General features: G+C 40.9%; 1 protein-coding gene across 19 annotated transcripts in view; it reads left to right on the plus strand.

Moving 5' to 3' along the window:
* The window catches only part of PTK2 (protein tyrosine kinase 2), a 190,477-nt gene that overhangs the window by 160,147 nt on the left and 6,111 nt on the right, over positions 1-24,219 (plus strand). For 10 of the 19 annotated variants that reach the window (XM_032676476.1, XM_032676509.1, XM_032676534.1 and 7 more), the window contains 10 exons: positions 735-835; positions 1,732-1,821; positions 3,145-3,349; positions 9,405-9,516; positions 11,886-11,972; positions 13,144-13,281; positions 14,627-14,758; positions 21,042-21,104; positions 23,087-23,126; positions 23,807-23,913. In XM_032676476.1, coding sequence (XP_032532367.1) covers positions 735-835; positions 1,732-1,821; positions 3,145-3,349; positions 9,405-9,516; positions 11,886-11,972; positions 13,144-13,281; positions 14,627-14,758; positions 21,042-21,104; positions 23,087-23,126; positions 23,807-23,913 — 1,075 coding nt within the window. Of the gene's footprint in view, positions 1-734; positions 836-1,731; positions 1,822-3,144; positions 3,350-6,803; positions 8,752-9,404; positions 9,517-11,885; positions 11,973-13,143; positions 13,282-14,626; positions 14,759-21,041; positions 21,105-23,086; positions 23,127-23,803; positions 23,914-24,219 lie in introns of those variants that run through there. The other 9 variants (XM_032676611.1, XM_032676467.1, XM_032676486.1 and 6 more) reach the window with 2 other exon arrangements.

The following is a 24,219-nucleotide window of genomic DNA, read 5'->3' on the forward strand; positions in this document are numbered from 1 at the left end:
GAGACCATATCCCTCTTTAGCTCCCTGAAAGAAGGTCATAGCCAGGTGGGGGTCGGTCTCTTCTTCCATGTAACAAGTGACAGGACAAGAGGAAGCAGCCCCAGGCTACACCAGAGGATGTTTAGATCGGATATTAGGAAAAATTTCTTAATTAAAAGGGCTGCCAAATCCTGGAAGAGGCTGCCCAGGGCAGTGGTTGATTCCCCATCCCTGGAGGTATTTAAAAATGTGTAGATGTGGCACTTGGGGACATGGTTAAGTGGTGGCATTGGCAGAGTTGGTTTAATGGTTGAACTTGATGATCTTTCCCAACCAAAGTGATTATATGATTTCAGCCAAGTAGCTGTTTATTTTAACTGTAGCAATAAACTCACAAAACACAACTGACGCTGCAGTGAAGTGGGAGAAAGCAGCACTGCTCAGTTTGCTGTACTGACATCACTGCTCAAAGCTAAATCTGTCAGTACTTAGTCACCTCTGCTGACATCCAGAGTCCAGAGACACACATAAGGGAAGTTGTCTCACCTGGGAAACTGCAAGACAAAAATTCCAAAGTCTTTCCATAATCCCTGTGGTATCACCAAAATCTGAGCTCCTTATTAGGAAACCTCATACAGGACTGAGATCTTAAACCCCTTCCTTACCTTTGCAGGGCAGGAGGCAAATTTTCTTCAGGTGGTACTTCACCACTTTGCTTTTAAATTACTAGAAATACTGTTCCCTCTCTTTGGCAGGGATATTGCTGCTAGAAATGTGCTGGTGTCTACCACTGACTGTGTGAAATTGGGTGACTTTGGTTTATCCCGATACATGGAAGACAGTACTTACTACAAAGGTAAGTGGACTCTCTGGGTCCTTCTTGCAGGACAGTTAGAACACAGTTGCCTCTCTCAATATTGAGGAATTAACCAGATTTCCTTGGTCTGGCTGTTGTATTTGTATGAAAAGACAAGTTACTCAGCAGTTTAATAATGGTAGTAAATTCCTACATATGTGCTTAAGAAGAAGGATCACAAGGTCTGATTTCAGTTGGAAGAAGTATCAAGTTCACATGTAGGTACACGTAAATGTTGAGTCTGTGCTGTCAGTTATGCTGCAGACTTCAGATGCCACTGAACTAGGGAGATTCATTACAGAAGTGTCTTTGAAGCCTACATTTTTCCCCATTTTGGGTGGAATACTGATCTTCAGTGCCTCCAGCAGCTGAGAGATGTCCTGCAGTGCCTGATAGAAGGGAAGTGCAGCAGGAGAATAGAGATTGCATGTTGATTACTAAAGAGTAGCATTTCAAAGCTGGCTTATATTGTTAAAGCATGTATTCATAAATCTCATCTTCATTACATTCCTGGTTGCAGTTATATATTTAAAAATATGCTTTAACTGTCCCCTTACACTTCATTATATTTTCTTGTTTCATTTGTCTCATTTCACTGAGCTACATTTCATTTTTTAATTACTGAGAGGGGAAATAATTTTGAAATGATCATTTCTTGGTGTACTTTTGGGGTTTGTTGTTGAGGCCTTTATTGGGAGGTTTGGGGGATTATTATTGTTTTGGGGTTTGTTGGTTCTTTTTTCTGTTTTAGGTAAAGCCAAACAACTTTATTTCTCAATAGTTGAAGTGCTTCACTGGAGATGGGGTTTGCATGTGAATGGTTTCACTGAGAACAAAATCTGTGTTTGAGCTCAGTAGTAGAGATAACAGCCTGCCTTCTCTTGCCTCCCCTGTAGCTTCCAAAGGAAAATTACCTATCAAATGGATGGCTCCAGAGTCAATCAACTTCCGACGGTTTACCTCAGCTAGTGATGTGTGGATGTTTGGTAAGTGAACACCACACGGTGCGGATTCTTTAATGTCTTGTTGGAGAAGTTCAGTGTTCCATTTTAACTACTATAAATGAATAATTTCCAGACATTTGGCACAATGTTTACTGTACTTTATGAAAATCCAGTTTCTTCCGGCATATTTTCCATCTTTGTATTTATTTTTTTTCCTTTTTCTACTCAGTAAGCCTGAAGTTTCATGTGCCTTTTTAACTCTAGTAAGAAGCTGACAGAAATGAAGGTACAGGGAGATTATTTCACAGATAAAAAGGAGATGATTTTTTTCCATTGGTTGTATTTTGGAGCTTTGCTTTTGTTTTTCTTTTTTTTTTGTGTGTTATACCATTGTCATTGCTGTTTCTATTTTGCATTTTGAGTTTTATGGTGATACACTTTGCTTAATGCATAACTCATTGTAATACCCTGTTTCTAGATCTTTAATGCCAGATTCCCACTTAATTTGTCTTTCATAGCTCCTTTCAGTTTATAGTATGATCAGAAGCTGAGTAAAAATGAGGCTAAATAGGCATATCCTGAAACTTTGATCATTTTTCCTAAATATGTGAGGATTTTATTAATCTGATCACCTGTGCTCAAACTGGTTCATACAGCTGGTCTGGGCAGATGGAACACAGGCTGTTTTAGGGAACAAAGGTGATGAGACTTGGAATCAGAGCAAGGAAAGTCAAGTAAGAGTTCACCCTTTTTACAAATTAAAATTTGAATGTTGTTAATTGAGGGGTGTATAATAGTTTGAAGAAAACTCTAATACAGTCAGAGTTAGAGAAATGAATTCCAATGTAAAATCTTGGCCAATCCTAAAGCAACAGACCACGTTTCCCTTTGTGCTTTTAACGCTGTTTCAGTAGAAAGTGGTTTATTACATAGTTTCAGCACAAAAAAGTCTGGATTGATGCCAGCGTTAAAAACACCCTCAAAGTGAAAATACACCCTACGTGTTGAAACAGGCCAGTTGGAACGAGCCAAAGGGAAAAGCAAACACAGCTCATTCCACCTCGTATGATAGATTTGAATATGAGCAACCCCTGTGACTTAGAGCAGGTAAAGGTAAAAGGCAGTGCAGTGGGAGGCCAGGCTGTGGGTCGTGCTGCCTCATCAGTAGGTGAGGTTGGTGCTGTGTGAGCGATTCTGCTGCACATCCCTCCTCTGCTGCCGGCTGGTAAGTCCAGACCTATTCCCTGACTGCACGCTTTGGAATAAATCGCAGTGTTAGTACAAAATTGGGGGTTGTTTCTTTCTTTAACAGGTCTTGTCGTTTGCTGGCAGTGAGGAAAACGTTGCTTTGTGTGTGTTTCTCAGGTGTGTGTATGTGGGAGATCCTCATGCACGGGGTAAAGCCCTTCCAGGGAGTGAAGAACAATGATGTGATTGGGCGGATCGAGAACGGTGAGCGGCTCCCAATGCCTCCAAACTGCCCTCCCACCCTCTACAGCCTTATGACCAAGTGCTGGGCCTACGACCCCAGCAGGAGACCCAGGTTTACTGAACTTAAAGCACAACTCAGGTAGGGTTTTACTTCTGAAAGGTCGTTTTCCTTGTTCAGAAATATTTATTTTTTGCTTTATCTTCTGTTATGGTATTTTCTCTCTGTGGAAAACACGAGACATGGTGTGTTAAGTTTTATCTTCAGAAGGCCAGGTTGTTGTTAGTCTTTTGGAAAACTGGACCTTACCTGCTGGAGAAGATTAGATTCGGCAATAAATTCAGATAACTGGAAGTACGAATCACCTTCTTTCTCTCCCAAGAAAAACTTCACGTTTTACTAGCAATTTGTTTATAACTTTAGCTACCATCCTTGGGGAGACGGGTAGAAAGAATTTAGAGTAATTATCCAGACAAACATATTGTGGACATTTGGGGTAAAAATGTATCTTTTCTTAAATAACTGAAGCATCAGGTGAGTGCTGTTGGAAGTTATTTTCATAGCATGTAGCACAGTGGTTGCACAGACACAGCTGTCACAGGGCAGTTACAAAGCCTGCAATAAATGCAGCATCACTGACTAGAAATTCTTTTGCCCTTTGTAAACCAGGATATAGACTACCTTTTGTTTGTCTTGGAATGAATGTGAGCACACAGCTTGATGACCAGTCTAAATTCACACCTGAGTTTAATCTGCAATAATAAATATATTTCAGTGTCCATATCTCCATTTCACCAGCCCCAAGGCAGGAGTGGTATTTAAACTTTGAAACCTCGCTGAGATAACGTACAGACAGATTTAATATTTGTGACCAAATTGGGTCACAAATGTTGTGACTTCCGGATTTTATGAGGGCTGAGTATGTATTTTGCGTAAGTCAATACAGGGTTCAGACAATGCACAGGTATTGTACATTGACAGTCCACTGCTGGATTTATTTAATTCAGTGACAAATTCTTCAGTTTTATTTTATGTCTTGTTTCAAAGTTGTGCTTTGTGGCATGTTTTATTTTCATAATACCATACTTTGCTGTCACTGGATGTTCATAGTTCAAGATAATTCTCTGTTGGTTAAAATAAGGGACAATTTGAATATAATTATGATGCTGTTTCAGAGTTGCTATATGAATAACTTAAATACCTTTAAGTTTTCTTCCTATTTCTTAAAAATTTCATACAGTTTCATCATCTGTTAGACTGGGAGCTCCTATGTAGAATTATAATTCACAGAGCTAGAAGAAGACTTCTCCCTTATCATAGATAACTTAGCATTATCCTCTTGACTGCGTGGAGTTAACCACAAAGGAAGGAGTGGCAGGGCTGGGTAGGGATTGCAAGGAAACGATGTGTGGGGAATAGGTGGAAATTGGCAGTTCACTTGATTTTTCTCTTTTTTTTTTGGTTCTGGAAGAATAGGATTCTTGTCAATTTGCAGTCAGGTTGTAGTGATAACTTAAAGCTGGTTGGCACAGGTGAGAATGAAGCCCTGAAAAATGTGACTGGGAAGATGGCAGTGGTGTGTAAACCCAAGCAGGGAGACTATCCACCAGGAAAGTAAGAGGATGAGTAAATCCAGAGTGTGCTCAGGAGCTTGGCTCTCCTCAGAACCAGCACTCAGGACATGTGGCAAGTCAGGGTCTCCTTTGGTTACACACCAAAATGTGTCCCATCGGTGAGCTCTGAAACAGGTCATGCAGAAAGACTCTGGAATTTCCATGCTGGCAGACTGTCAAACTTTGACTGCAAAAGGCTATGAGGAGCTGGCCCTTGCTGTGCATGAAGCCCAACTTCACCAGGAGATTGGATTCCACACCTCCAGCAGCCTCTTCCAACCTAAACCATTCTCTCAGTCAGATGGAAAATATACTGAGTGTGGAGGGGTTTTTGCTTCTCTACTCATAGTGAGAGATTTGAAGCATTGCTTAGAGGACAGCCTCTCTCCTGGGGCCATTGCAACCCTAAAATCCATTTTTTACTCTGTTCCCACCAAAGCAGAGCTTTCTGCCACTCCAAACTGGTGACCTTTATTTCCCAAAGTTAGGCAGCACAGTTGTCCTTGGGGCTGCTTTGCGCCGCTCACAGACAGACTTAGCCTCTTGCTGGAAAGGTTGCCAATTCCCTGATGATGAGGCAATCTCAGGCAGCTAGGAGAGGTTGGGTTTCAAAACTCAGATTCCCATGAACTTGCAAAAACAAGCCATTTCCCTGGTGGCCTTTCCCTGTGGTGTTGCTGCTGCACATTCTGGATCCTATCCAGGGTAGTCTCTTCAAGCTGAGAGCAGACTGGATGTTTGCTTGGAGCCAGTGCTACAGCACTGCAGCATTCCTCTCTGGTTTAATGAGAAAGAGTCCCTGGCTTTGGGAAAAAACTCCTGCATCTGAAATAGCACTGATGGGACCATAAGCATTTCATGTGGTCTCTGTTATTTGGTGCTTTCCCCGTTTCATAGTAACAGCTGCTTTGCACAAACTGTATTTGCAGCTGATTGTGCAATGCAAAGGTGCTGATTTCTGTACAATTTATATACTGTTATTTGTTATTACATATGAATTTATGTAGTGGTATTAGGGTAGTAATTTTTATAGCATTTGATCTGTCTTAAGTGGACAGGGTTGAGTCAGTCTTCCCAGGAAACACAGAAACAAATGGGTGGGTTATGGATTTCCAAATTTAATTCCTCCTTGGATTCCAAGTCCCTTTTTCAAGTGGTGGGGAGGGGTTAAAAGTCAGATTAGGTCAGGACAGTAAGGTGCAATCCTTCTCTCCTGTGACTCTCACTGACTTGGTCAAAGTTAGAATGCAGGAAATTTTTAATTGGAAATTGTGTCACCTTGCTGGTTTTGTGTATAACAGATTTTTTGTCTTGCACTACATGGTAAATAATATAAAAGGATCTTAATTTTAGCTTTCAAATTAATGTAATTTTATGACATTTGCACTGAATCATGGAATGAATTTTGTTTAAAGTACCTCTCACTAATCCTTTCTGCTACAAATAGCAAAATAAACAGCAGTTGTGTCGTTGCTGAGGTTGTTGGTCACAGGTTTTAAACAGAGTGCATGACCCCACTGACATCCTTGGGCTGCAGTTCACATTGAATACAGCTGGGAAAAAAAAGACTGATTCTATGCTTTTAAGGTCTGGTTTTATGTCAACAATGAGATAATTAGCTGCTGAGAACTGGACTTGAGCCTTTTTGTCACTGCATTTGATGTAGATCTTGAAACGTTGCTTATAAATAAAAGGAAAAAAAGAACGGGAAGAGTGAGGGCGGTTTGAATCCTCTTCTTTTGTGGCATCCTGACAAAAAAATACTATAGCATATACTTGAAATACATGATGGAGGCTGCAAAATGCCTCATTATTGCTCCTTGATGGTGACCATTAGGAATAATGTGTAATTAATATACAAGTGCTTTCATATTAGAACAGGATGTAAAAATATGTTCATCTGCCTCCAGTGTGGCATTTCTGGTGGCTGGAGATCACAGAGAGAAAGGAAGAAACTGCTTTACTATAGATTCCCACATCACACTGGTGCTGCTGGGCCTTTTGGAATGTGAGGATACAGTTCAGTATTTAAAATATTCCTACACTGAGGCTCCCAGTAAGTGTTTCCTTTTCAGTCACAGGCCAATTTCTGTAAAAAGTCCTTTGTAAATTAAATAAGTTTATCAATTCCGTGGACTTGTAATAATTGGGATTTTTCATCAGCCCTCACCTTGCCCAGAAGCTGAGCTGAGTTTGTCTGTTCTACCTCAGGATTTGCTAGGGAAATCATAGGGATGGAATTCTCTGCTTGCTCCTCGTTGCTGCTAAAAATATGTGCAGTTTGGGAAAATATGCCTAGATCTGACTTTTCCTGACCTTCTGCATATTCTAATAAACTGTTCAGAGAACTTGAGCAGCTGCACTGAGGAAACGTCAAAAATATCTCTTGGCACACTCTGACTCCATGCACGGATCGGTCTCCCCTTTGTGAAAACAAAGACCTTTCTGTGAGTCATTTATATTCTTTGTGGTTTTTTCAAGTAATGCTTCTCTGAGGCATTTCTACTTTATATTCTTGTCAGCAGAATCAAGGGCATCCAAGTACAGATTCAGCCTGAGACCTCTGGGCTGCTGGGAAAGAACCTCCCGTTGGTACAGGCGACGGGAGAGCAGGGTGGGATGAGTTGGGGTTGTAAGGCAAAAAGCTGAGCCCCTGTTATGAAAACCAAGTCACTTCAATAGAAGTTTGCAATTTCCAGTGATAAGGATTTAACTTGGTGGTGTTGAATGCTGTGGCATCACAGATAAAATGGCTTTGATAGCAAGGCAGAGAGGGGTATTGGGTTTTAGTCCTTTCTGTGGAAGAATAGGACTGTGCTGTGACAAATTCCACCCATGGCCCCAAATTGTCAATAAACCATCTCTAGATTTAGTCAGCTGCTGGTAGCCAACTCTGGTCTGTTCTTCTGCTCAGATTAGAGCAACTGCTGTATCAATAGCTTGGTTAAAAATCTATAGTTTATTCGTGCTTTATTCATTAATCTAGGCAGATTTTTTGGTGTTGTTTTGTTTTGGGTCTTTTTAATTTGGATGTATTCCTTGAAAGATGGTAATCATGGTTCATGGTTGTGGATGTGTGTTGGCTGGTTTCTTATGCAATATAAAAACTTATGCTGGATATCTGAAGTGTGACTTGGCTTTAAAGCAGTGGGGTTTTTGCTAGTTCTTCAGGGGTTTGAGTATGAAATCTTGCATTTTCCTCATTCTGAAGGAAGAGAGAGGTAAAATAGAAAGATTCTCTCTTTCTTCCCTCTGTTGGGCTGTAGTTGTGTTTCTGTGGTATTTCTAGTAGGATGACTTTTGCAAATAACTTGTCTGATTTTGTTTTTGTTCCACATTCTTGTGTTGCTTCAGCAATGATGGATTGAAATTGCAGCAATAAACTTGATTTAGCTGCAGTGAGACAAGACACTTCTCTGCTTTTTAGAAGTGGCATAGTTTGGTTTTTGTTTTTTTTTTGGCTGAGTAAGGAAAAGCAGAGTTCTCGTCTCCAGCAGGAATTTATTCTTGAAATAAGCACTGAAAGTTCCACGATGAGAATAGATTGCTGGAGTTGATCTCATCCCCTGCATGAGTAATTCTGGGTGGTTGTTAGCAGACTGAACAGGAGATTATAAACTCAGAACCTAGCTTTGTTTCTGGAAACTCCTGATGATAAAGGAGCTGGGAATAGCTCCTTCGCAGGATTATCTTTACACTGGGGATGGCGATATGGAAATAATCTGCCCCGCTCACATCTCCAGACTGTCCCCGTAGCGCGCAGCTCCAAGGAATTGGCAGCTCCCTCTTTCAAAGCTTCATTCTGAGTATTTTTCAAATGGCAAATATCCAACATTAATAAGCCACATAGCAGAGCTGGGAGGAGGCTGGATGTGGGGGCAGCAGGAGCACGTTCAGCTTCAAACAGGCTTTGTAATAGTCAGAACAGCGGTAAGTAGCAAACTGGTTTTACTACTGTCTTGTACTTCGTGAAAATGCAGCCTTTTGACCTGAATGCTTAGAAGCTGAGTGAATGCTGTCAGATCTTTCTGTTTTGCTAAATTGCTTTGCTGAATGTGTTCCTGGCTGGGCTAAAGCGTGAGGGCAGAAGTATTTAAAATGGTTTTTGATTGCTTCGTTCAAAAAGGAAAAAAAAATCCCAGTGATCTGAAGCTCTTGAGTTTCAGAAAAGAACATTTTCGGTTTGTTTTGAACCTTTGCAGCAGTTCAGTAGCATATTTTCTTGTGAAGAATAAGCTTTCATGCAAGTAAGTGCTTGATTGATTGTCTTTGAGGATTTCTCTGTCTAATTGCACATAAAAAGAACTGTTATGCAAAAACAATTTTGTGCAAGATCAACCACAGCTTTCTGAAAATTTGATGCTGCTTCTGTTTTCAAAAGCACACTGGTAATCCTACAGAAATATTTCTTCCTGATACTGGTTTTCAGAAACTGAGCTACTAGATGTGAAAAAAGGTGGTTTTTCAGTGCTCAGTCACTTTGTTAAGTAGTGTTTATCAGTCTGAAAAATGTAGGAGCTCTGGGGAGAGGTTTGTTCATCACTGAACTGGAGTTTTACTTAATTACGATATGTTTTTCTTAGTACAATACTGGAGGAAGAGAAGCTGCAGCAAGAAGAACGAATGAGAATGGAATCCAGGCGACAAGTCACAGTATCCTGGGACTCAGGAGGATCAGATGAAGCTCCTCCCAAGGTAGCTAAGACTGCAAATTACATGTATTTAAAAAAAAACAAACAGAACCCCTCTTTTTATTCCATTTATTTCTTCAAAGCCTCCTCTGATGGGTTTGTTCAAACCACAACATTCTGGCCAGATTTGTCATCATCTGTGAATCCTGAAATGACCCAGTTCTGCTTAAGCTGTGATTAGAACTGATCCATGCCATGATATTTCACTAATGATTTTTATTTCTTATTGTTTAACTTGTAAAAGGCAACCATAGTTGCCACAAAATTATTTCCTGGCCTTTTCTTTTTTTTTCTTTCTTGCAGCACTCTGCACTGGCTAGTGAGCCCTCAGGCCACTGTGAAGTTTATTTATAACATATTGGTGAGATGATAGAAGTCAACTAATTGTATTTTCCTTCTGCTGGACAGAAAAATTAGGGGTTTGCTGCCAAGGATCTTATGTGGTTTAGTTTCCACTTCGTTATGTTTCATTACTGTCCTGTTTGGATGTTACTGATGTGTTCTGCAGCTGTGGGAGTCCAACCCCACCAGTTCCTGAGCACTCTCCCCTCTCAGTGACTTGTCTGCTTCTCCTCAGAGTTATTTTTGCATATTATTTAGAAGGCTCGAGACTGTATTTTGAAGAATTTAATTCTGTGGAGTCACCACTGTAATGTGGAATATTGTCTGTGTCCTGATCAGTTTGTGGGAAATTCCTGGAGCTTTATACACAGACTCTGGAGCTGATAATGATTCCAGCACCTTCTGCTGCACACATTCCCAAACACTCACAGGAAGGCAACTTATTTTTATTTTCTTTTGTTTCCCCATATCCAGGTTGTTGCCTGGTAGATTTCCAGCTTAGTTCTGCATTTTGATGACTTTGTGACACCCCAGGAATAAGGACAGTGAAATTGTTGCTTTCATTTCAGACCTCTTCAGACATCTGAGATGAATTAGCAGGATTTGGTGTTTATCTAAATAGACAGTGTTCCAAGTTACAGAAGCAGATAAATTGTTCCATAAATTGGAACAATATGCTGCTTGATTATTACAGCTTTGTTTGAAGAATTTGTTTAGTCTTGAAGCTTTGGGGCTAATCCAGGTAGAATAAGTTCCCTTTACCAATGTAATATGTGAGCTGCACTATATGTGAAATTGTAATCGTTGGAGCTTTGTGTGTGACGTATAAACCAAACACTGGACCAGAGGAGTGTTAAAACTGCAGTTAATTCTGCCACTGCTTGTCTCTTTTGAGGGGGTCAGTGTGTCCTCACTGTATTTGTAATGCAGGTGTTGGTTAGGTTTTTTATACGCTATTTTTGTGTGAAATATGGATGTGCATAATAATGGCATTGGAACAAGTTGAATTTTGTAGAAAGGAGATTTTTTAAGTGTCTTCTTAATTATTGTTAATCTTCTAATGCTGACAGCTAATTTTTTTCTTCTTCCCAAGGTTCATTATAAAAGTTTCATGTTGTTATAGGTCTTAAACTCTATTTTATTCATAGCCTTATACACATTCTCAAATAATTCACAGCTATCGCAATCCATACTATGAAATTACTTTTATCTCACAGTGATATTTCTGTTAGAAACCTGAGAGAGAAAACATCCTGCTCCAGAATGATAATGACTTTTTTCATAAAGTAATGATAAATTCTACAACATCAAAGTAATGTGGTCTGAAGGAGCCCTTTGCAGAATGATGAGGTTTGGGGTTTTTTCCCCCTGTTTGTTTGATTCTCCTCATGAAACAACCAGCAGCACTGTTCCTTATCAAAAAAAACCCCAAAACCTCAAATATACCTTTGGAGGTTCAGAATCTGATCAAAAGCACCTTACTTGTTGAGGCAATTAGTTACAGAGAAGTTAACTATCAGAACTAACTTTATACCTCAGAAAACCACACAGATATAATCATGGTAAACAAACCAGTTTGGTTTGTGTTATTCTGACTGAAGCAAAAGAATTTACTTTTGGGAACAGTCACAAAAGCCACAAATTACCAGCAAAATTTGGAAACAATGCTGTATTTGCACCTGGAAACTTGGGTTTAAGAATTATGTTCTTAGCTGATGTCCTCTCTGAACAGCACAGAGCAGGTCACTTAATGCAAGCAATTAAATGAACAAAGAATTCACAGAGCAAGCGTTATTTATCAACATACCAAGCAAACAATTGAGCTGCATCAATTTCCAGGCAAAAATGGAGGAAAAGTTAATTTCAGTTGTTTTTAAAAAGTGGTAGTAGTTGTAGAAAATCTATTTTAGGGAGGATTTTTTGAGTTTGCTTTTGGGATCACCACCTGTAAATGTTTGTCTCACTGAAAAGTAATTTTATGGTTTTAGTTTTCTGTTTCTGAAGACTCCAAAAATTCCTTTATGTTTGCAGCCCAGTAGACCTGGTTACCCCAGTCCCAGATCCAGTGAAGGGTTTTATCCAAGTCCACAGCATATGGTACAGCCAAATCATTACCAGGTACTACATTTAATCCTGTGAATGTTTTTTGGTTTTTTTCAAATGGGGCTTTCTATCTCAGTTGCAGCTGGTGGGATTGATTCACTTCTTATGTGGTTTATTTTAATCCAGTTCTGTTAAATGAGTTTTGTTTTGCATCAGAAAAAAAAAATCCAAACTGAGCCTAGTAGGTTTACTCCAGATGGCAGATATTTCCATATCTGATGTGGTGTTCAGATTCCTGAAACTGCAGTAAAACACATCAGCCATTTCCATATTTATTGAAGGAATGTGGTGTTCATGTTAACATTTGTGCTGAGCTATGAAATTACTTGCCTTATAAAATGGGGGACTTTCCTTGGGATCATTCATATTTTATTTTCTGTTGCCTGATAGCTGCTCTACCTTTTGTATCCTCAGAGGTTCTGCTTTTCTTCCTAACACTGCTGAAGAAATTTAAAACAAAAGTTTTTCATTAAAGGACTTTTGAGTCAATTTTAGGTTAGTTCAAGGCTACAACTGTTTACAGGCATCTCAGTCAAGGGGTTTTTTTTCACGGAGAGGGGGAGGTTTTCCTTGGTTTAATAAGTACTTCAGGCTCATTAAAACGACTTGGATTTTCCTGTGGAGAACTTCCCAGGCCATGCAGTTAAGCACACTAATTACATGGTGTCACTCAAGTCTTAAGCCTGTAACATACAGCAGGGGGTACATTTTTATGGGGCTCTGTAGGGTGATGTTTGCAGGCTCCTATTAACTGGAACACGAGCTCTGCGTGTGTAGCTCTTACATATGTATCTATAGATTTAGTTTTGTCCTCAGAGGACTTTGATCTTCTTGACTGAAGAGGTTAGAACACACTCTAATGCTGCTGGTTTGATAGGCACCCTCAAATAGTTATAGTTATCCCCAAAAGTTATATTTCTATATATTAATATATATAGGTATTCTAAAATAGATAGGCATCACCAAAGACTAAAAAAAGAGAGTTTTTGTCATGTTTTGGCTCAGCTTCCTTCTTGTGATGTTGCTTCCCCTCTTCCCTCTCAGTGACTGAATTGAGTAATTTCTGTGCTTTCATTTTTACTGGGGGGGGGGGGCGTAGCTACTAATTATGGGGAAGCATAGGTCTTATTAATATCTCCGGTTTTTCCTGTTTTTCTTTGTGTGGGGTTTTTTTGACCCCCCAAAGGTGTCTGGCTACCCTGGTTCTCATGGGATACCAGCCATGGCAGGCAGCATTTATCCTGGGCAAGCTTCTCTCTTGGATCAGGCAGATTCCTGGAACCATCGGCCTCAGGAAATATCAGTGTGGCAACCAAACATGGAGGTATTGTGAACTGGCACATCTGGGTTTGTGTTCTGTACAGTTAAATACAATTTTTATTATTACAAATTATATTACTGTTATTATTTAGGTAGATCTGTTGTAGGAAACTTAAGTGTTTCTCTGGTGCTTTTTAAAATTGCCTCACTTCAGTGGGCTGGGAGTCAGGACTGAATTCTGTTCCTTTTGAAACAAATCCTTCTGTGTGAGGCTGGGCATGAAGTGTCAACACAAATTCTTGATTGTTACTTGTTGTTACTGCTTATTATCTTAACTGACTGATAGCAAATATTTGGTGTTAGTTAAAAGAAGGCTTTACTGGAACTTAGTGCTGTTGATAGAGATGGGAATGTTTCATGTAAAATACGTAATGTTATTACTGTGTAAAAATACCCCTCATGGGAGATACCCAGCTCAGATGAAGGATCTGAGGCTTCTCTGTAACTTATCCAGAACAGAAAATGAAATGGTCTGCAAAGCTCTTCTTCCTGAGTTTTATTCCTTTTGGGTGCTCTTCAGCCCCTTGTGATGGCACAGAGCTGCTGGAAGGAACATCGAATTAATTCCCCTTTTAACCTTCTGTCATTTCTTTTCCTTTCTCCAGTGTTAAATACATTTGCATTTCATTTTTTCCTTCCACAGAGATTCACTTCATGCAAGCTTCTGTCTTAAATCCATTCCTTCTCTAACCAGCTCTATTCCCTGTTCTTCTGATAAACATTTAAGTGATAGCTGAGACTGACCTGGTAACCTGTTGTTACCAAATTCCCCTTGGTTTTTTTTAAAAACACTAATTTATACACTATTTGCTAATGATTTCTAGGCAACATTGAGATATGGTATGTGGAGTATTTGTAAGCTTAAGACAGGCATAAATATTTGCTCAAAAATTCATTAAAAAATGTTTTTGTGACATGCTTTGCAAGTGTTGGCTAACATTGAACAGCATATTTGTTTTGAGTAAAAAAAAAAATGTATCTTGCAGCTTCTAACAACTGGATGGTTACATTATTGCTCAAACCAAGAAAACAAAATTCATAAATCTGGTTTTGTCCAACTCAAATGAAGTACAATACAAGAAGCAACAATGTTGCTGAAAACCAGAACAGAATCTTTCAAATCTGTTTGTTTGCAGTGACTTAAAACCCAGGCAGATAAAATGTTTGGAGTTGGAAAGAGTTTCTTCTGCTGCTCTGCTTCAGTTTATGAGGAGTTCGAGGAACTCTGCTTGGCTGCTGTTGCGCATTTGGGCTTCTAAAAATCTGTTCTTTTATAAGCTATAAGTTCTTGCAGCTGTTTATACAAATTTTAAGTCGTGAGACTGAATAAACTTAACCCTGGATTGTAGGATTCGGGCACTATGGACATACGAGGGATGAGCCAAGTTCTACCCACACACCTCATGGAGGAGAGGTTGATACGACAGCAACAAGAGATGGAGGAAGATCAGCGCTGGCTGGAGAAAGAGGAACGATTCCTGGTAATCCTTTGTTTCAGAGTGCTTCTTAATTCCTTCTAATTGTTTGGGTTTTTTTATTGCAGCTTGCTAAATGTGGTCATTTCTGTGAAATGAGAAAATTTACTGAACGCAGGAGTCACTACTAAATGTGGGTTTGGAAGCAGGTTTTGAATTAAGTGTTCAGCTAGTGAGTCCTGTATTGCAGATATCTTGAACATCTGTGACCTTTGGTGAATCTCATTATATCCAGTTGAGTGTTTATGTGTGGGAAGTTGTGGATAAAATTCTGTGCCAGTCTGGAGTTTGCCAGTTTGTTCTAAAGGAGATGGATCTGTGGCTACTCCACCCCTGAAAAAGGGATAATCAGCCATCTAAGGGCCCTGACTGTGCTAAGAGTTGTAAACAGTCCTGCAGTGGAGGAATAATGACACGTGTTAGTGGGAAGAAGTACAAGGAGAGCTCTGTGAGGTGAGGAAGAGCTCTGAACATCATCAGGAGGAGGAAGAAGAAATCATTGGTAATGGGATCTTCCAAAGCCATTTCTCTGCAATTCCATATTTCCTTGTTGTCAGTGCCACTAGTGTATGGTTTTTGGTTCAGCTCTGGCTTCCCAGTTGTCAGAATTTAAGTTCTGTGTTATAAAATTCTCCTACTCGAGGCTCATGGCTCCAAGTGGAGCAGAACGTGGCAGTAGAAGATGGCAGTAGCAGGTTACTCTGTGCAGCCTCCTGGGGAGCCTGTGAGTTCCTGAGCCTCGTGGGACAGGTGTGGTGTGGGTTTACAGTGCTGGTGTGGGTTGTGACAGACATCACTCGTGTTTGATCTCAAGCGTATTTCAAGGGATGTTTCAGTTTGGAAGTCTTTCATGTTGTACGTATTTACAAAACGTGCCTGTATCCATGCAGGTGCCTTGGGTGTGTTGTGGAAAGTACATTTGGATAAATGAGCTCTCCATTTAAAGCAGATGGTGACAAATAGTCTGTGGTCTCTGGAAGAGTTCTCTGCACTGTCTAGAACTGGTCTCCAGGAAAATCTTAGTTGTACAAGTGAATTAATTTTATTTTAGACACCAAAATTGCTGGTTGTGTTTGTCTCACAGAACATGAAGTGGTCTTCTAGGGATCTTTAAGCCAAGACATTGAATTCCTTGAAAACAAGAATTGATGCTTTATTCCCCAGGAAGCCAGAGGTCAGGAAAGGAGAGCAGGTCTTGTATGTAGGCGTTACCAAGACCTCATTCCTTTCCAGTTGACATGTCTTAGTCTCTCGGGAATTCAGTTATGTTTGGTATTCCCAACTGTTCCAAACAGCTAGTGGCTGTAAAGACAACCAAGGCAGGATAAATCTTTTGAGAGCTACTGATGGATGCCCCCATGTCCAGGACATACTGAGATTCATGTTGTGCCAGAGTTAAGAAGTTACTTTTGATTCAAGGATGTCGAAGCTGGTTTCCTTCTAAATCCGCTCGCGAGTTTGCAGTTTGCCACTGGGTGACAGTAAAGAAACCACTGTGCCCAGATTGCTTTGTCCAGTTTGTTACAAGCTGAAGAGAGGGAGGGGAAAGGAAAATTTCTTCCCTAATTTAGGCATTAGTTTTCCAGTCTTGGGTGGCACCAGTTGCTTGTGACTTACACAACCCAGGAGGTCAAACTCATCCCATTGACAGTTAAAACTTCCAAGGTGGTCAAGAACTTTTTGAGGAATTAATGTGCTTACTGGGAATGAGGCATTCACATTTCAGGTGGGAGTAGGTTGTGTGGGAACTTCCTGCAGAGAACTTTCTGAGTTTTTCTGCAGAATAAATGATAAATATTTTTAGTGTTTGCTCTGTTTTGATTCAGTCTCTGGACCATTAGAATGTTTATTATACCCCAGATTGATGTTGAGGAGGATCTTGCTGACTTTTCTTTCATCTCCAGTACAGTCTTGGCATAGGTTTGGAAGAGTGTGTTTTCGTTATGTGTTAGTTTTATTCCAAGGAGACACCATCTCTATTGCATCTATTCTGTTGAGGAATTGGAATCCATAAGGGACTTCAGTTCTTTTTCTTTCCCCATTAACATTTTGACTATCGAGATTTTGGGGTTCAGAGTTGAATGCCCTTTACAGATTTATACCCTGTGTCAGAAGCTGAACAAGCTGCTGATAGGCAAAGGGTGTCTTTGAGCTCGTGGCAGGATGTGTGTCAGGGAAATCTTCCAATTATAGATGGGTGTTTCTTGGAAGAGGAATGTGGATTTCGGAGTTTAGCCTTGGAGGAATCACGATGGTAAAAGAGTCATTGTGGGGAGTCACTCTTGGAAGCTTTGCAGATCTCCTGAAGGATATCCACAGCTCATGCATGAGAGTCCAAACACATAAAAATAAGGCAATAAGGTCCAGCATAGAAATAAGCCACAAATTACACACACACATGTTCCTTGGCCCATGTCCTCTGGTGAGTGACTAGTAACATTTCTGCTTTTAGGAGAAGTACTTTCCCTATTTTCACTCCAGGTGATTTAGGAAGAAGTCTTGGACCTCCCTGCTTCAGGTAGGTTTCAGAAGAATATTTACCCTTTTGAGCACAGAGAAGAACAAAGAGAGGAGAGCCAGATTTTAATATTTAACTTAGGCAGAAAAAATAGTTAATATTTAATTTATGTAACCATCTGTAATATTCTCAGTGTAAACTGTCTACTTCCAAAAGCATCTCTGTTTACCCAGTCTTCAGGCTCTACAGCACATCCCACTTGTACTGCTGGGAGTTGGACTCACAGGGGAGCAACTGCAAAACATTTAATGTAAGACACTTCAACGAGACAAAAAATCCTCTGTGGGATTTCTGTTGGTACAATTTTTGTTTCCCCAGAGTAACAGCAACTTGCTCACGACTTGGAATTTATTGCTGCTTCTACAGGGAGAAAACACAACTCACAGCACGTTAGGACATGGATAAACAGTGCTGATGTGTGCTGGAAGGGACACCCCAGATGGGGAATTAAGTTGCAGTGGCATTGAAATGGAAATGTGCTGGTCTTTGGGGAGGTTGTTATCAGTATAAGCAGTTTGCCTGAAACTGGTCTTTGGAGAACATGGGACTAGTCAGTGCTTGAGAGGAGATAGAAATGTTTGCAAGCTGCAGCCTTAACACAATCCAGAATTCTGAGATCTGGTGTAAAAAGAGAAAACAAACAGGTCTCTCCTCATGGGAAGCTCCTGAATGCAAATCAATCTGTCGTGTAAAAACCTGAAGAGTAAAGAAGTGTTTAATTTTAAATTGTACCAAATACATTCACTGGGAGGTGAGAAGAGAATTGGTGAAGGGGTTGATTTTCAGGGATCTAGGACTGACACTCCCTCCCAGCCCCTGCCAGGGAGGGGATGTGGATGCAGCCCAATAGTCTGGCAGCTTTAATGGGCACTGATTAAACTTGTGGACTTTCATGCTCTCTTGATAGCAAGTGCTTTGGAGATGAGCATCTCCAGGAAGGACAGAAATATCCAAATTATTTTTGAGAAAGCTGAAGGGAAGACAAAGCATTACTGTACCTAAAGCTTGATACAGGTCACTGCAGGAGACAATCTCTGTCCAGGGCATGTGCAGGTGGAGGGTGAGAAGCTGCACTACAAACATGTTACTATCTCTGAACATTTTATACAACAGTTCTTTTCTTTTGGGCCTGTTTAATTCCCTCTTTATGTGGAGTTTCCAGTTTGAACCGTTCTTTGTGACTGTACTGATGTTACGTGCATTACTTTTAATCATAATAAATAGAGATATATTGCCTTTTAGTGCCTTTTAGTGACTCCTCAGCAGACAGAACAGCGTTGTGCTGAGAAATTTATAGTCCTTTCTGGGATAGGCTAAGAAGAAATAACTCACATAGTTTCTTTATCATGCTTGGATTTGTTGGGTTTTTTTTCTGAAATTCCCACATAGTTGTGGTTTTGTCCTGTTTTGACACTGAGAACTGCAATTCAAGTATAATTGATGTGAACTGTTGCTAAAATAAGATTTTAATTTTTAGCTTGAGAAAATCCCACCAAGACATTAAAATTCAACATGTCCTGAGAACGCCAAGACTTGCATGTTCTTTTATTAGCAAGTAGCCAGAAATACTGGAAATAAAGTAGATTATGTCCCCGTTTGTCAACGTTACGGATCCTGTCTGAAAAATCCTCTTGACATTTCCAAAGATTTCAGATAGCAGACTGTTTATTAGACAAAAGATCCCTTTACTTTTGAAAGATTTTGTTTTTCTGCAAGATTTTAACAACTCAGGAGTTCTCCCTCTCTTCTTTTTTTTGGGAGGGCTGCCATGGCAGGGACTGGAAACATGGCAGGACGTGCTTTGGGGCTGTGGTGTGTGAAGTACAGAACAGCTTGGTTTTGGTGTGAGGCTGATTTTTGACCGAGAGAATGTTGCACTAAACACTCAGTATTAAAAATCCAGCAATGCATTGCTGCCAGGGGCTCAAGCTGAAGTTCTTGCCACTGCAGAGGCGTAAGAATTGCTGCTAAGTAGTACTTCAAAATACAATGGGAGTTTGATCATCCAAATCACCTTTACTGTAAAGTAACTTGTCTTTTGAAATTTCCACAGATACACAAATCAGTAAATCACAGTATCATTTACTAAAATGGGAGCTGTTAGAATTTATTAGAACACTGAAGTCAGTAAATATGTAATTGGCCTTTTCTTGGACACTGGACACAAGAAGTGTGTTGAATATTTCTCTGTTGTTCCTTGTGTTCCTGACTATCCACGTTTTGATGGGGCAGAGGAGAATGGTGGGAAAAGATGAAAGAAGTTTATGGGATTAAATATTTCCCTGTCTGATATGATTTGTCTATTTTCAATCTGCAAGTTTTTTCAGGCAGCGACCATTTCTGGCTGTTCCTCACTCAATCTGCAGAAGACTAATGAAAATCCCAAATATAAGCCTTCCTGACAAATTGAAAGCACAACTGGAGTATTTTTAATGACAGAAGATCAGTATTAGTGTATCTTTGCAAGTTCCTTCTCCCCTTCTGGGTTTTAGATTCTCTTAGCAGGATATGTGAGTTGGAATTATTCTTTAGAGTTTTTAAAAGGAGGAAAGGGATCTGGAGTAGCTTTAAACAAGAAAAGGATATATTTGTGTCCCCCCCCACCGACTAACCCTGAAAGGACATGGGGTCAGTTTAGTTACACTCAGTATTCACACGCCTACGTTTCTCTAAATAAAAAATGTTCCTTCTCGTGCTGTGTGTGACCATTTTATGTATAAATACATGCAGACATGTGAAGGAAGTTGTATTTACACTGCTCTAGATTTGCATTTTATCCCCTTTCATTAACTGCTCATCCAGTCTCGTAGGAGAGTCAGATAAATCCCGTGGTTTTAAGTGCTGGAATTCGTGCACTAGAGACATGCTCTCATTCTTGCTGAGCTTTTGTTGGCAGATCGGGGTTAACCTTGGTCTCACATCCACTGTTCCTTTGTCTTTCCATGTAATTAACGTCGTCCTTGGAGAATAAATACAACCTACCTGGATTTGCTGGGGAGACGTGTGGGGTTTTCCAGTGCAGGGGCAGGAGTTGGACCCAGTGATCCTGGTAGATCCCTTCCAACTTAGGATATTCTGTGAGAAAAATTACCAGTTTCTTTGGGGGGGGAGGACAAAAAAAAAGGTGTGGTTTAATTTTTACTTTTTTAGGACAACCAATCCCCAGGTTCCTGTGCTTAAAACATAAAATAGACATTTTTGTTGCTTGTAGGGGGAGAAAATGGCATCTGGATGGCTTTGTTAGCTTGCTGTATCCAAATGGACTGTTTAAAGAGCTCCAGTAATTGGCCCCATTTGCAGGCTTGGAGAGGGAGCCAAGTACATATAAGCCATCCTGGGGCAGGAAGCGGGAATTTATGCACAGCGTTTCTCATCCTGTGGTTGGAATTTTGCTGTTGGGAAGCAAGCGATTTTTTTTTTCTTTTTCTTCTGCTTTTTTTTTTTTTTTTTTTAAAGAAAACCACAACTTTTGCTGCCTTTGAGAAAGTTAAAATGCAGGTTTTCCAGTGTTGTGCTGGGGCAATGGTACTATGGATATTCATTAGGGTGTTTTCAGCCGCGTGCTGGGAGCGGGTGGTGGAGGAGCGGGAGCAGCCGAGGCTGCCAAGGGCTTCGGGAGCTGCGGTGGGGGTGTAGGGGCTGGAATGAAATGACATCTGGATTTGTCAGTGTGTGCTTTTAACAGGATTTTCCTGGCTTTTTCAATGCCTCTAAGCCGAGGGCACGAGGGGTAAGGAGAGCACGGAGTGAGACGTTTGATTTCTGTTTCAGAAACCCGACGTGCGGCTCTCCAGGGGCAGCATCGACCGGGAGGATGGAGGTCTCCAGGGCCCAGTGAGTATATGTGGGATCTTTTCCTCCAGTTTCCTGGTAGAACGTGTCATACCCGGTCTCAGTTGTTGGAGACAACTTAAAGTTTTTGCTAAATATTTCCACTATTATTACGTGGTTGTACAACTTTTCCAGGAGGCTCAGCAGTGGGAACGGCAGCCACGGCAGACGGGTTCATGCAGCAGTTTTTGGGGGTTTGGGGGTTTGTTTTGTTTGGTTTTTTTTTTATTTTCCCCTTGGAGCTGTTCTTGAAACAAATACTAAAATGTTTCCATAAATATGTCGCAATAATTTTCAAGTGGTCATGTGCTGTAGAATTGGGGCTTTTATTTAAGAATGTGGATTGTTTTCTGCAAGTTCTGTCAACAGGAAGCAGGATTAAAGTAACTTTTGCAGTTGTTTAAATGGGTTTTCTTGCAAGGAATGTAAATGTTGCTGTTGTATTACCCAGAAATCTGTTTGGGGTAAATGATTCTCAGTGAAACAATGGGAATAAATCCCACAGCCATTCCTTTATTCTCAGACAGCAGCTGCAGCTCGAGTGTTCTTTTTCAGTGGCTTAACTCCTGTGTGTTTAACTAAAACCATCTCTCTAATTGTTTAATTGCTACTGGAATCTCTGGATCATACTGATTAGTTTAGGGACTGTTAATGACACAAACCTGGTGCTTCACCCACTGTTTTTCCCTACGGGTCACCTTTAAAGTAGGGAATATTTTAAATTCACTCTCCTGGTTCATTTGGGATGAGACTGTAAACTCCTAGTTTGGCTTCAGCATTTCTTCACCACTTAAGAATTTAGGGATTCTTCCTGCATTTGCAGCCAAAGCACAGTCATGAATGAGTGTATAACTGACACACTGCAGAATGATCCCTGGAGACATTCATGTCTGGAAACTCCTAAGATTTTTTCCATGAAATTGGACAAGACTATTAGTTGCTGTTATGCCTTGGATATTGTTGCATCTTTATATAAGAGCAAGTTCTGTGCTGCTTCAGAAGATGTTCTGAGATGCCCTGGAGATTTTGAGGTCATGTCATAGGTTACAGCCCCCAGATCCCAAACTGTTTGTAGGGGAAGTCCTGTCTGCCCAGAGGAGGTAGTATAATTTCACACTCCATTTGAAAGAGTGTGAAGAAAACACTTGGTGATCATGGGCAAAATGAGTTTTAAAGAGACTCTAATTCGTGATAACTACACTTCTGGTTCCAGAAATTGATTTTGCAGTTTTATCATTCTCAGTAGATTCAGAACATACTCTGTCTTCATTTGCAGTGGGAAGTGCCTCATGCTGCTGTGAGTCAACTTCAGTTTCTCATCGAGAGGATGAGAAATCGGGCACTGACACAAATGAGGAGTTACCACACACATTTTAGTATTTCCTGACTGATCACATGCTTTTCACATATACTCTCATTACACAATTTTCTGGATGTAAAAGTTCAAGAATTGTCTTAGTGGGATTTTACTCTCCTTCCTCTCTTACCCCCTTTCTTTTCCCCCAGGGTTATCAGATTTGAAATATTTAGGTTAATAGCAGAAGATCCCTGCTCCACCAGGCCAGCCTTCTGCCCTACTTGTTTGACTTCCAGCACTTTGGAATTGCCTGTCTTTGTGCTCTTAAAAAACAACCAGCATCCATGGGCCCCAGTACCATTTCTCCTTCACCACTGTGACCTCTACAGTTGGATCTGTGGACACAAGCTGGAAATGCCTGTGACTGTCCCACCACGTTTGTGTAACAAGGAAGGATAAACTGTGATGTAGAGGCAGGGCTTTTGTGAGCAATACAAGATACATGAAAATTCTTTTCTTACTCTGTAACTAACAGACCTGGAGTGAGGGGCTGATGATGGTGAATAGGGATGTATTTTTAACTGTTGGGAAATGTGCTGAGAACTGGCTGCTCTCAGTGTTTGAGACAGTGCTGATGAAAGCTGTGAGCACTGCAATAACTACTTCAAATGTTTATTTTGTTTTATAGGCTGGTAACCAGCACATATATCAGCCTGTGGGTAAACCAGGTAAGCAGTAAATTCATATGCTGTCATCTTGAATCCTTGATTACAAGTCTTCCAGCAGCAGTAGTGACAAAGGTTCATGCCAGTATTTCCATACAGGGTGAATTCAGTTCCAGGTACTACACACAGATGTTTGGTGCAGTGTGTGTTCACATTCCTTGTGCAGGTCCCAGACATGCAGTCAGCAAAGCCAGGGAAATGTTTAGATCAACAGGCAGGAAGTGTCTAGAGGAAGATGAGTCAGTGTGGGACTTCACCCACTGTGGAGTTCAGACATGTAAAACAGAAATAGACACCTGAAGCTGGGTTTCCCAGTCTCAAAGTGAATCACACCCAGGATTCCTTCCAGGAAGAAGTCCAGTTTTCCCAGACACACACACACACACACACACAGCATGTTGGTACTGAGAGGTGAGAACTTCTCAGGGGTGGAACAGGTGTGCTTGGAGCAGTAGTGGTTGCCTCCCATAGGGAATTTTTCAAAGTATCCTATAAAACAGTCGAGTTCTCACAAAGTGCAGCTCCTACAAACAGTGAATTCACTGCAAGACACATTAAGATGTCCATCTCCTCTGCTAGTAGAGAAGAGCACGTGCAGCCTGTGTAGTGTGGGCAGACCAGAATGGTGCAGGTACATCTGGCATGTTGGTCCTCTAAAAATGTGAATTGTCTCTGTTAAGCAGATCACGCAGCTCCGCCAAAGAAGCCCCCACGCCCCGGAGCCCCCGGACATCTGGGCAGCCTGGCCAGCCTGAACAGCCCCGTGGACAGCTACAACGAGGGCGTGAAGGTACATTGCTCAGTGCCACCTGAAACACCCTCAGAAAGTCACACATTACTGCTCTGAGGTAGTTGGGTGCTCCTGAAGTCAAAACTGTGGAAAGCAGAGGTGACCAAACACCCCAAAGTGAATGCTGCCCTGGCAGCTCTCCAGGGAGGTAGGGAGGTCACTGGTAGGCTCGGGTCCTCCATGACTGTGATTCAGCGTGTTCCTCACCTAGAGCCTTGCCCAGGTGAGCTTGTTTCTAGTTTGAAGAGCATATGAGATGTCCCATATGGACACAGCCTCCTTTCCCTGCTCAGCAGGAAGGAGCAC

This window comes from Chiroxiphia lanceolata, chromosome 1, assembly GCF_009829145.1.
Source record: "Chiroxiphia lanceolata isolate bChiLan1 chromosome 1, bChiLan1.pri, whole genome shotgun sequence".
Classification (NCBI taxonomy): Eukaryota; Metazoa; Chordata; class Aves; order Passeriformes; family Pipridae; genus Chiroxiphia; species Chiroxiphia lanceolata.